The sequence below is a fragment of the Bos javanicus genome, chromosome 2 (assembly GCF_032452875.1).
Source record: "Bos javanicus breed banteng chromosome 2, ARS-OSU_banteng_1.0, whole genome shotgun sequence".
In the NCBI taxonomy this organism is placed as follows: Eukaryota; Metazoa; Chordata; class Mammalia; order Artiodactyla; family Bovidae; genus Bos; species Bos javanicus.
The window spans coordinates 18,598,214-18,610,636 of NC_083869.1; the positions used below are offsets into that span (position 1 = coordinate 18,598,214).

At 38.5% G+C, this 12,423-nt stretch overlaps 1 protein-coding gene across 15 annotated transcripts in view; it reads right to left on the minus strand.

Annotated features, from left to right (window-relative positions):
* The window catches only part of OSBPL6 (oxysterol binding protein like 6), a 218,420-nt gene that overhangs the window by 40,269 nt on the left and 165,728 nt on the right, over positions 1-12,423 (minus strand). For 8 of the 15 annotated variants that reach the window (XM_061434360.1, XM_061434355.1, XM_061434327.1 and 5 more), the window contains 4 exons: positions 11,048-11,151; positions 10,400-10,492; positions 5,958-6,032; positions 92-257 (listed from right to left, as the gene is read on the minus strand). In XM_061434360.1, the coding sequence (XP_061290344.1) occupies positions 92-257; positions 5,958-6,032; positions 10,400-10,492; positions 11,048-11,151 (438 nt within the window). The remainder of the gene's footprint in view (positions 1-91; positions 258-5,957; positions 6,033-10,399; positions 10,493-11,047; positions 11,152-12,423) is intronic. The other 7 variants (XM_061434363.1, XM_061434358.1, XM_061434356.1 and 4 more) reach the window with 3 other exon arrangements.

Sequence of the window (12,423 nt, forward strand, 5' to 3'; positions counted from 1 at the left end):
CATGACCACCTAGACAAGGGTAAGAGAATGAATGGCAACTTCCCATCAAGGAAGAGAGCCACTATAAAGGGCACATTACACTTATTGTTACCTTTCTGCGCAATTAGACAAAATTCTTCTTGAAGCTTTGTATAATCCGTTGAACTTTCCAGAGGGTCTGTGAGGTGGCTAGGGGGGGTCTGAAATTCAATATCTGCACAAAGGTTGGGGTTGGAGGAATGCAAGCGAACTGGGGACATGGTGGCACTGAAAGGAACCTGGAAAGGGAGGACACAAATAATTAAAGAGCAGCAGCACACTGTCCCACAATCTCTTACACAGAAAAGATGTATCCTGTTCTCCAAAACAACAGATTCCTCTCTGATGACACACTTGGAGACAGTACTCATCTATTCTGCAGGTGGTTCGGGTGGGAGGGAATCCCAGTTTCCCGTAGTTGATTTAGTACTGCTACTGACTCACTGGCTGTTCACTGTCACGGGGAGAGATGATGACAAAATGACAGGAAGAAGAGGCATAATCCCAGACAGGCTTCAGCTCTGAACCCACTGAAACAATACTGGCAGAAAGCAATCTGAACTGTGACCTTCTCTCACAAAGGCTGGGTATTCAAGTCAGAGAGCTCTTTATGCTGACTTCTTTCTGAGCCTGGAGCAAGAATTCACTGAACAGGTAAAAATTCAAGAGGTGCATATACAGAAAGATTCACTTGCTCCACTGTCATTAGATAAAACATAAGTTTAATACTACATATAATAATGGCTTAAAGAGACCTGCAATTAAATTTGAAATTGATTTATCAAAATACATCTGTAAATGAAATATTATATAAATTACTATAGTTACTTTTGTATATGACACACAACTCTGTTACATACATGAACGTGACTTATCAACTGGCCAAAAAGCATTAAGTAAAATAAAGTCATACTACTATAGATTTTCCCAAATGGCTAGAGGCTCTCTTGCCCTTGGATTTGGGCTAGGCTTCTGATGGGTGGGGGCAAAATACTCCTCCTCTCTCCTTCTAGAAGCTTCTACCTGACCATTATAAAATGCTGTCAGCCAACCATTCTTGGAGAATGAGAACGCCAATTCCTTTTGTAAATCAGATCACTAGTAACCTCCCCTAATTCTTACTACACAGATATGCATTCAATAACCTTCAAGAACCAGACTTAGATGCCTCCATAAGCTGAATTTTGTATAAATTAAAAGCTAATTCACATCCTCTATCTAACAGAAAATACGCTGTAGGAGGAAGGAACCAATATTTCATCTGATGTATAGATATGCTAGAACCTCTTCCTTTCCTCATTTTTTGACTTAGCTGTAAATCTCATGATAGAAAAAGGGAGGCGAAGGGGCAAGAGGGAGCAAGCAAGCATGTGCACAGAAGACATAGAGGATGGAGGGGAGGGAGAGACCCCCAAAAATCTAGCCTGAGCTGCAGTTTGTGGGTCTGGGTGATGGCAGTTGAGACTTAAGAGGGTCCTTAGGATGCAGCTTGGTCCTGGCAAGGAGTTATTTATCTCAAAAGATATTCAGGCTTCCCAGGAAAGAAAGAGGGAATGAAGCTTTTCCTCAGATTCAGCTAAGCTAAGCCTGGTAATCTAGGATATCTGAAGCACTTGTTACCTGGAGACATCAGAGTAACTCTTTCTCATCCTCCATGGGGGTCTTGGCTACACTGGGCTGGGAGGTGTCAACAGCTTGTTTATCTCATTAGGAACTGAATTTCTGACTCTTCCAGAGAATAGATACTAAAGTGCAGATAACCCATTTGAGAAAATGGAGTCCTTGGGTTCAATAATTTGCTGGAATCCTATCCCGGCAACTTTGTGACAATAACGATTGAGGTTTTCTAGGACATCTATAAAGGAATGGGATGATTTATGTAGAAGAATGTTTGAAGATAGATAAAGAAAATTGCTGACCATGACTGTGGTGATGTTAAATCTATTAATAGAAAGAGCAGACAGCCCAAGGCCCTCTAGGAGGGACAGAGAGAGTCCATGGAAATACTGGTGATGAGGAGGTCACGGGTGGAGACTGTGACTTGAAGAAACAGACAAACCAAGGAGTTTGCAGATTTAAGGATGTGGTTTCAGGATACAAGGAACCAGGAGAGCATTTGAGAAAAAGGAATGTAGGTGTTTGATGGTGGAAAATGAAATGTGTTGAGGATCATGTAAAAGGGTTTTATCTGCACTCAGGAACCCTAACACTCCAGGGACTAACACTGTGTAGGAGAGTGCTCTCCTCCCTTGAGTACATAGGGAGAGGCCCGGGTGCAGCGGAGGCCTAGGGAGTCCAGTGAGGACACAGACTTGCTCCTAAGATAAAGGCCTCTCTATTAAAAGTTCAATCAGACGCTGAGAAGAAAAACATGGCAAACAAGGGCGAGAAAGAGAACAGCAGGTATAAGGAAGACACTGAGCATACACAACTCACAGGGCCCACGCAGACAGTCTTCTGCTGCGGTTACTCCACATCATGTGCACAGGGGTGCCTGTGGGGAGCACCGAGTGCACTGGGACTCCCAGGGTTCCCCCGTGGGGAGGTGCTAGTGTTTCTCTTTTCCATCCCCCTATTCTGATGGGTCTGGCTGATGGCATAAGTGGGCCATCATGGACATGCGTGCTAAGAATCAACAAGAACAAATCTCAGAAACATCTTGGGTGTACTTATCTTTGGGAGCAATCTCAGCTGCCCTAACACATCTGAGTTGGGCAAGGAGAACAAGTGACTGGAGCCTCCTGGGAGAATTCCAGATAAAAAGCACCAGCAGGATAGGATAGACTCAAAACATGTGGGCTGACTTCCAGATGTTCAAGCTGGTTTTAGAAAAGGCAGAGGACCAGAGATCAAATTGCCAACATCCACTGGATCATGGAAAAAGCAAGAGAGTTCCAGAAAAACATCTATTTCTGTTTTACTGACTATGCCAAAGCCTTTGACTGTGTGGATCACAATAAACTGTGGAAAATTCTGAAAGAGATGGGAATACTAGATCACCTGACCTGCCTCTTGAGAAACCTACATGCAGGTCAGGAAGCAACAGTTAGAACTGGACATGGAACAACAGACTGGTTCCAAATAGGAAAAGGAGGACGTCAAGGCTGTATATTGTCACCCTGTTTATTTAACTTATATGCAGAGTACATCATGAGAAACGCTGGGCTGGAAGAAGCACAAGCTGGAATCAAGATTGCCAGGAGAAATATCAATAACCTCAGATATGCAGATGACACCACCCTTATGGCAGAAAGTGAAGAAGAACTCAAAAGTCTCTTGATGAAAGTGAAAGAGGAGAGTGAAAAGGTTGGCCTAAAGCTCAACATTCAGAAAACAAACATCATGGCATCTGGTCCCATCACTTCATGGGAAACAGATGGGGAAACAGTGGCAACAGTGTCAGACTTTATTTTTTTGGGCTCCAAAATCACTGCAGATGGTGACTGCAGCCATGAAATTAAAAGACGCTTACTCCTTGGAAATAAAGTTATGACCAACCTAGATAGCATATTCAAAAGCAGAGACATTACTTTGCCAACAAAGGTCTGTCTAGTCAAGGCTATGGTTTTTCCAGTGGTCATGTATGGATGTGAGAATGGACTGTGAAGAAAGCAGAGTGCTGAAGAATTGATGCTTTTGAACTGTGGTGTTGGAGAAGACTCTTGAGAGTCCCTTGGACTGCAAGGAGATCCAACCAGTCCATTCTGAGGGAGATCAGCCCTGGGATTTCTTTGGAAGGAATGATGCTGATGCTGAAACTCCAATCTTTGGCCACCTCACGTGAAGAGCTGACTCACTGGAAAAGATCCTGATGCTGGGAGGGATTGGGGGCAGGAGGAGAAGGGGATGACAGAGGATGAGATGGCTGGATGGCATCACCAACTCGATGGACATGAGTTTGAGTGAACTCCGGGAGTTGGTGATGGACAGGGAGGCCTGGCGTGCTGCAATTCAGGGGGTCTCAAAGGGTCGGACACGATTGAGTGACTGAACTGAACTGAACTGAAGTTTAGTTTTGGGAGGAGGAATGACAGGGAGTTAAGGGGAACCACTGCAGTCAAAGGAACAGGAGGGCTGAGTCGCCAATGACAAGTCGCTGAGATGTGGGTGAGGAGGCCGAGGGAGGCAGAAATGATTTTGTTAGATCCTGCTAGATGTTGTTCTGCTCCGGTATGGAATTAAAAGTACAGATCCTAGAAGGTTTACGAATCCCCATTTTCTCTAATTATTCCTGCATACATGACTAAACGTGCCAGCATTGCTCATTAGTTGCTTTAAGTTATTCTTCACCTCTGTCGTCACCATTTCCCTGGGGGGAAGGTGAGCATTAATTCTTCCATCTTTCAAAATCTTTTTCTCTTGCACTTCCAAATAAAAAAAATATAAACCTATTCTAGTCAAATAGGTTCCAATTTCAGTTTTATTATATTCATTATATATTTATCTGCAATTAAAAAATGAACATAGTAGACATACAATCACTTCCCTCATGCCATCTTAGAAATATATTATTTAAGGAAACATTTGTATTTTCATAAAATGACTGACCTTTCCTTTCCATACTGAGATACTGTTCTTTAATAATCAGTTGGATTTCTGAATTTTTAAATAAAAGGTTACATTTAAGAATTTTTAAATTGATTTTACATGTATTTATTGTCAGAATCTGCTACCGTGTCAGTATTAGATACTTTATTCATCTTATTTGAATACATGTGTAAGATAGCCACTAACTGTGAAATCAATTTAAAATATTTCTTTGTTCAAATGTTCACAGAACTGTTTCAGTCATTTCGCTAATAAATTCCAAGTCACTAGTTCATTTCATAATCAAAATCATTTCTGTCTCTCAAACAATCCAGCTAAGTACCCACATATAAATCAAGAGTCAGTCACTAGTTACGAAGCATAAAACCAACAATCCATACACCAATATCCATTCTTCTTGAATGCAACCAAAATCTTTTCATATTTTTCAGCAATTTTAGTCTTAAAATACACCAGCAGCAAGAGCAAGACTATAAATCAAGAAATATTATATAATAGCCAAAAAACTAATGTTTGCTATGAACTCAGAACTCTGTATTTACACAGTTGATAGGATATTATGATTATGATTAAGCACATATTAAGATGTATTTTTATCCAGCATATGGTTCTTGTGTTTACATATTCTATTTCATATTCCATGTGGATAGTTCACTATTCTAAGCAAGCTTTGATTATCTGCCTTATATATCTCAATACTTCATCTATCCGCCTAATATCCATACTATTCTCTCTTAAAAAAAACAAAAAAAACAAACAAACCAACATCTAGATGTGAATTAAACACCATTTAACTTTGTGGTTTTCTCCTTTCCACACTATATTTTCTGATTTTCAGCTCAATATTCTTTCCAGGAAACAATTTTCCTTTGCTAAGTGTAAGTTTGCATAGCCACTGAGAGAGAGCATCAAAATTCACCTTTTTGAACCCTCTCATTTCTTTATCCTCACATCCTTTTCAAACAGTCACATTGTGACCAAAACAGCACAACTTATGTCTGTAGTAACTGACTTTTCTTAGAAAAACCGAAATCAGTTAGCAAAGGTTCTAAGATCAGGATGGCAAACAACCACACCAAACAAAAACCAACCCCTCCCAAAACCCACACCATGTAAGAAAATCCCACATACATCCTTGAATTTAAACTGTTTCTAACACTGAGAGTAGGAGTAGAGATCTGGATTACATGATAGTTTTCCATTGCAAACCCAAATGCCTGTGTGCGTGAGAGGCCTGCCACGCGGACAGTCAGAGAACATGTGCGAGCTCTGCCAACCCAGGAGGGCTGTGCTGGATGCATCCCCTCGAGTGGCACTGTTAGCGCAGGGGATGGCACCAGTACAGTTTCTCATTCTCTTTAAGCACCCACTGGAGGTTGAAATCCACTCACTGTTGTAGCCACTGCTGCTGCTAGCCTCTGCCGGCGCCGAGTTGTGCTGAACTGGCCCTTCGCAGATGGCCCTTCCTGACAGTGAATGAGAGGAGAGGAGGGAGGAGAAAACACGGGACGGGGGAGGGGGGGATATGGGAGGATGAAAGATAATCAGACAAGGGAGAGGGAGAATTTTTAACTGCAGTTGACTTTTGCTAAATCTTAGCATTGAAAAGAGCTTGAAGGAGCAGTCACGCCATGAGAAAAGTTTATCATGGCAGACCACCCAAACACTTGTATCTATTTGCTGAACATAACCCCTACCCCAAAAGGAGATGGCAAGTTATGAAGAGATGAAGAGCTTATGATTTCAAGGTAAAATCAATGTACCTTTTGTTTTATTCATGCAATGCCATGTTATATGAAGCCAAAAGGCATTCAGTAAATGGAAGCAAAGGAAAAAATAAGTTCAGGGGAAGGTGACTAAATAAATAATATGCAAAGGCTAAAACAAACAGGTTGTAATGAGAGCCTTCTGTTGGCCAGGAAGAATTGTTTGTTTCTTGCTGGGAGGAAAAAGTAAGGGGAAGGATACTAGGAATATTCAACTCCCCACTTTCTCTCCTCCTATAAAGGTCTCTGGGATTCAGTATTAAGAATGGTATTGGGATTTTCTGACTGAAGAATTTTCCAAGGAGGAAGCCAGTCCCCATAGAATAGGAAGGTAAACCTCAATGTCCTCAGAGTGTTGGGACAACACCTATAAAAATCAGCTATGAAAACCTGAAGGCATATGTTTCATTTAGTGATGTGCCAGTAGAAGACTCTTAGAGCTTTTCTTTCTTTCTTCTCTTTTTGGTGGACAGGATTAAGGGATAATAATATTTCCTTCTAATCAAATCAACTGTGCCTGCATTTGACAGACCCTGACTCTTCAAGGTTGTGAGAATTAATTTCAGTTCCAATTAGCTGAAATGTTTTCAGAGTCACGTAACAGTCAGACTAAGGAAAAAAAAAAAAAAAACCCAGCATGGCTGTGTTAGTCTTTTTGGACAACAGAAAAATATTTTAAATTCTTATATCTCCAATTCTCTTCAAATTTTCCAAATTACATTCACATTTCTCTTCCATCTTCACAAATCCTTTGTGTACATATATGTATATGATTATTAAACACAAACACACATACATAATCTGTGTCAGACAAAACATTTCTATACAAAATGTCTTTATGCCTACTGTGGTTAAAAAACAAATGAGAAAGAATGTAGTTTTACTCTTCAGTGTAATTTGAGCATCTGTGAGATCCAGGATGAATGAATGACAACAGATATTTATCTGCTACCCCATACCTCATTCTCTCCAATATCTAGGGACCTAGTATTTAATTCATGCTATTAGCAACATGGGAAATCTAGTAGTAATCTCTTCTCCAGCAACCCTTATAAAATAATTCTCTTCTTGCCATCCTCCACTCATTTAAAACACAACCAAACTGTTTTATTGCATAATGATGATACCGAGATTTTTATTAGAACCAGAAATTTGAACTTTGGGACACAGGGAATATTTTTCCTAATAGGTAATTCCACAGAGACTTCTAGGACACCTATTGCCTCCAATGAATTACTCAATGGATTCTTGAGCTAGCTTGCCAGTAGCTTCATGTAGAAATGTGGTCCAAATTTTAACATTCACATTCAAATCAATAGTGTACTTATGTAAGAATAAGCAGTCAAACATCTCGTTTAACATGTTCTTCAGTTTTTACTTTTTTGAGGTCAATTTTTTAAATGATCTATTTTATAATTATCTCTGTGTATTAAAAATTACAACTACAGAATGCTAAAGACCAAGTTCCATAAAACAAGATCCATAACAACAACAGAAGTAACAATGACCACCGCCACCAGCACCACAAGATAGTTTAAATTTCCTCCATAAATGGCTGGTGGACTAAACGTTCCAAATGATGGAGAAGATGAAAAATCAGCCATTTACAACAAATAGCCTTGCATTCAGAGAAAGTGATGCAAGTAGTGAGACAATTATGAACTAAAAACAAATACTTGGAACCATGAGATGCAGTTCTAATGGTCAAAAAACATTTAAAACAGGAGGAGGAAATATGCATATTTAATCCATCACAGCAAAAATAAATGCTATGCTGTTCTGTAGGTAAAAAACTGATGAGTAATGACATTCATATCAGTCATAGTCATCGCTGGCTGATTTTTATGGTTCTCCAGTAAGATATGATGGTGAAGAAACTTCTGGTAACTTCGCAGTGACAGAGAATGAGCATTCTAAGGGGTCTTGGAAGGTCGCTGGTTTGAGTGAGCAGAAAAAGTCTAGGAGTTGTACTAAATTCTGTAGCATTCACCCTACGATCCTTTGTTTTACCAATTCAAGTGGAAGTGAGGTTTTTCTGGGAACAATTAACAGCTTACCACCACCCCTTCATCTATTTATTTCCACTGGAGCTGGAACTAAATTTCCTACTTTTGAAAGTTTAACACTTTCTTTGAGTATGGGGATGAAATGATTTCAATTCTCCCCCAAATGACTGAACTAGAATCACAAGGGCCATTTTGCCACTCTCTGGCAAAATAGAAACAAGGCAACAGAACATAAATGAAACTTTAAGAACAAACAATCAACCCCAAAATGTGATATAAATATGAAAGAAGAATATTGTCCTGCTTTTTGAACAACTGCTTTTGATGATTAAAAAAAAAGAAAAACCTTCATCAAACTCTCCACACAGTGAAAAGCACAGCCTGTGAATGGGAGGGTTATTCAGAGTGGCATTCTGTTTCCTTCAGGAAAAAAGACTCAGTGACGGTGGTGGTCCTCGAAACTGTAAGAAGACAGCCAGTGATACTGTGCTCACTCACTGAGAACCAACCTACTCCAGACCGTACTTGTGAATGGCAAATGTTCAATGGGCTATCTTATAAAACACAAGATTGAAATGGTATCTACCCACAACTGTGCATGTTCCTATGATGCTGGCCTTCTCCAGTTATTCTATGTACAATTAAGGTACTCTTTCCCTGCCTATGATAACCACAGATACTATGTTTTAAAAATACACACACAAAACTAGACAATCACTTGCTCAAAAATATGGTACTCTGGAAAGCAATTTTAGGCAATTTCCTTGTGAAATCATTTGGCACATTTGTCTCTACAGTATTAATTTTTTGAATAGAAGGGAAAAAACAGAAAAACATACTGAACAAAAGACCACAAAAAATTGTGTTCACACAATGTGGACATTCTAACTAAAAAAAAAAAAAAAATCTTTATTGCTTGCAAAAATCTATTTTCAAATTAATCAGATTAGTAAGCAAAGTAACAAAGAATTGGTTATTTACACATTTAGAATTAAAAGAATGTTATCAGTAAAGTCAGAATTAAGGAAGAATTATTGTTCTTATTTAAAAGACACTGAAATATTCTAAAAAGCAGTCCTTCTTTGTGTTACAGATAGATTTACAGCATAATAAAAAGAAAAGCAAGATAAGAAGTCTAATTCTGATTGTGCAGGGCAAGAGTCCTTTATAATATTAATATATAGTTAGGACTGGAGTGGTAAAATTTCAAGCTTAAAGATTTCAAAGTAACATGAATTTTGACATGAGAGGTTGTAGGCTTTTACCATATTTTATATCATTGCAATGCAATGACATAAGAGGATCTTACTTTAAAAATTTTCAACTATTCATATAACTTATTTTAAATGAATTTCAAGGAAATTTATTATGAACCATGAAGACATTAGTTCAAATTTTAAAAGTGACTGTTGATGGCCAATAATATCTGTTTTTGTAGAATCACAGAATTTTAGAGTTGAAAGGTAATTCAGAGACGATTAATGCAACTCTACCACTTTACCCAGAAGTTCATGGAAGCCCAGACAATTTAACAGAAATAAATGAGATTATACTGCCAGGAAGTCACAGTGATTAGACTAGAACCCAAGTTTGTTCATTTCTAACCTATTGCAGTCTTCATCTCATGTATTGATAGATAAAACGTTGGACAAAGGTCATGTATTGATAGATATAACATTGGACAACACTAACACATACAAGGCTCCTTTAAGATTTAGTATATATAAATGTTCATTACAACCCATTTGATTTGTAGTCTAGATTTTAAGGTGACTTTTTGTTAAAATATGTTTTAATGGTTCAAAGGCCATAATTGAGAATGAAAATGCCACTTGAAAGCCGTATTACATAATTTTAAGCTTTCTTTTAAATTCTTTTTACTTATGTCAAAATAAGAATAGATTTCTCACTATTTTAGATAATATAACTCAGTTTGAGAAGCACTAGCTTTAAAGCAGTTAAGAGTTGCTTAAACTTTTAAAGTTCTAAGAACTGATATGTAAATACTAATATTTTAAAAAATATCTATAAATATGAATGAAGGAAAAGTAAGGTCTGTACCTGCAGTTGTATTTTTGTATCTTTGCTGACACTTTTTGTTCTCCATCGTCTTGTGACCCGCTTGTCTTTCTTTGAAATATCTACACAGTTAGCCTACATTGCATAAATAGTTAAAAGCAACAAAGCATTATTAAGTTAACACAGATAATACAGGCATAGACAAAGAGAGCACAGCAAGTTAGTAAAGAATCATTGTTAGATACCTAAAGCAAACCAGCCAGGAGATGAAGGTGCATCTGATGCATAAAGGGTATTAAAAGCAGAGACAAAAACAAAACATCTTTTTCTGCTATACAAAATGAAAATAGGATTAGAGATCTTTGGTGTTTTTCTGCTATAATTGGGTACTTACAGTACCCAAATTATACCTTCATAATTATCATTTCTAATGCAACATAAATGTGGAAGAATGATTCAGATATTCACTTCTAGTTAGTCTGTATTCAAATGTACAACATTTTAAAAAAGACATCTTAACACAATGACACCAAGATTCAAAAAGTTATTAAGAATAGCTCCAGAATATAAGCTAATCTGTATTACAGTTACGTCCCTTTAAATATTGCCTTATATATTCATATAACAATTGAGTAAAAATTCTGAGTGAATATTTTAAGTTCCTTTGACCAGCAGCTATAATATGTTTACCTGCATGTCAGTAAAGTTAGGTGCTGACTGAGTTCTCTGAAGTATTTCCAAATTTTGCAGGAGTTTGCTAAGTTCCACAAGGTTCGACTGGCAGTGTGCAAGGTCTAAAACAGATCAGAAATAAAAATATGTTACAACTGGGCAGGAAGTGGTGGTGATGATAAGAAAAGGCAGTCTATCCAAATTATGGCAAATATGATCAGGTAGATTTATGTTTAAGGACGATGATACTGGCAAATGAAAGAAAACAGACCCTTCTCTGGTTTAGAACCATAAAACCACTGATAATTTATTGGATGAGTTCAAAACCCACTCTTACAGATGAACAATTAGTGTAGAAAGCTATTAAAAATCTCAGTGAAATTGGGAGATTCTGCTGAGATGGCCTTTGTCACATTAGAAGCACACTCCAGGGAACTTCAGTGGTGGTTCAGTTTTGCTGTTAGGAACGTGTCTACCTGCTGTGAAGGTCTTCGTGTGTAGGACTCAGAACCCCTGCACACCCTACAGAGAGCAGGGCAGCAGCAATACACTAGGGGCCAGGCCCCACCCAGGCGCCACCTCTCAGCAGCATCTGCCCTAGGCTGGAGTCTGGGTGAGCTGTTCAAGTGCTGCTGTGGCTCTTCCAGGGAACTCTTGGCCATCAGTGGCCTTTAAATTCCTCAAGAGAGGAAATGACCTAACAGAGGCGGCAGAAGAGAGTACCGCGGAGGCCAGGACCCTTCCATCACTCCCTCCTCATTTCAGGGAAGGCAGCACCATTATACTCCTCCCATTTCCCCCACGAAGAAAATAAAACAAGTGGCTTGGATGGGTAGGAAATACAAAAGATAAAGGGAAGGGATGAGAGAGAAAAGCAGTACAAAGAAAGAAGGAAGGGGTTGGAGGGAAGAGGAGAAAGAAGATGGTGAAAAGAGACCTCATTTGAACTTGCCTTAAAACTGCATCCATGAGCATGCTGACAGGGACATAGCCTAACACTACCTGTCCAGTAAGCATTCTATTTGCTAAATTTTACATTCATTCTTCTTTAATAACTGTGATTATTCTATACAAATGGTGTATGTAGGTAGTATAGAGATCTAAAAATGGGGCTTAAAATCCTTTCTAACAGAATGGAAAGAGAATGGATTTGATTGAAGGCAAAAGGATTCAAAACTAAGGGTTGGGAAACATTGATTTATTTTAATTTCTCAGCTGTAGTTTTCTTACCTGTTGAGTGGTAACAGTTAATATTTACTCTCTTACCTTCTTAATGAAAGTAGCAACTGAGAAAATTCTATGAAAACCAGAAACTGTCTTTATGGAATATTAATTGCACTATGTCTAATCATTCTTCTAGAGCCTTAACTTGGAACAAGCCTCACCATTTCTTG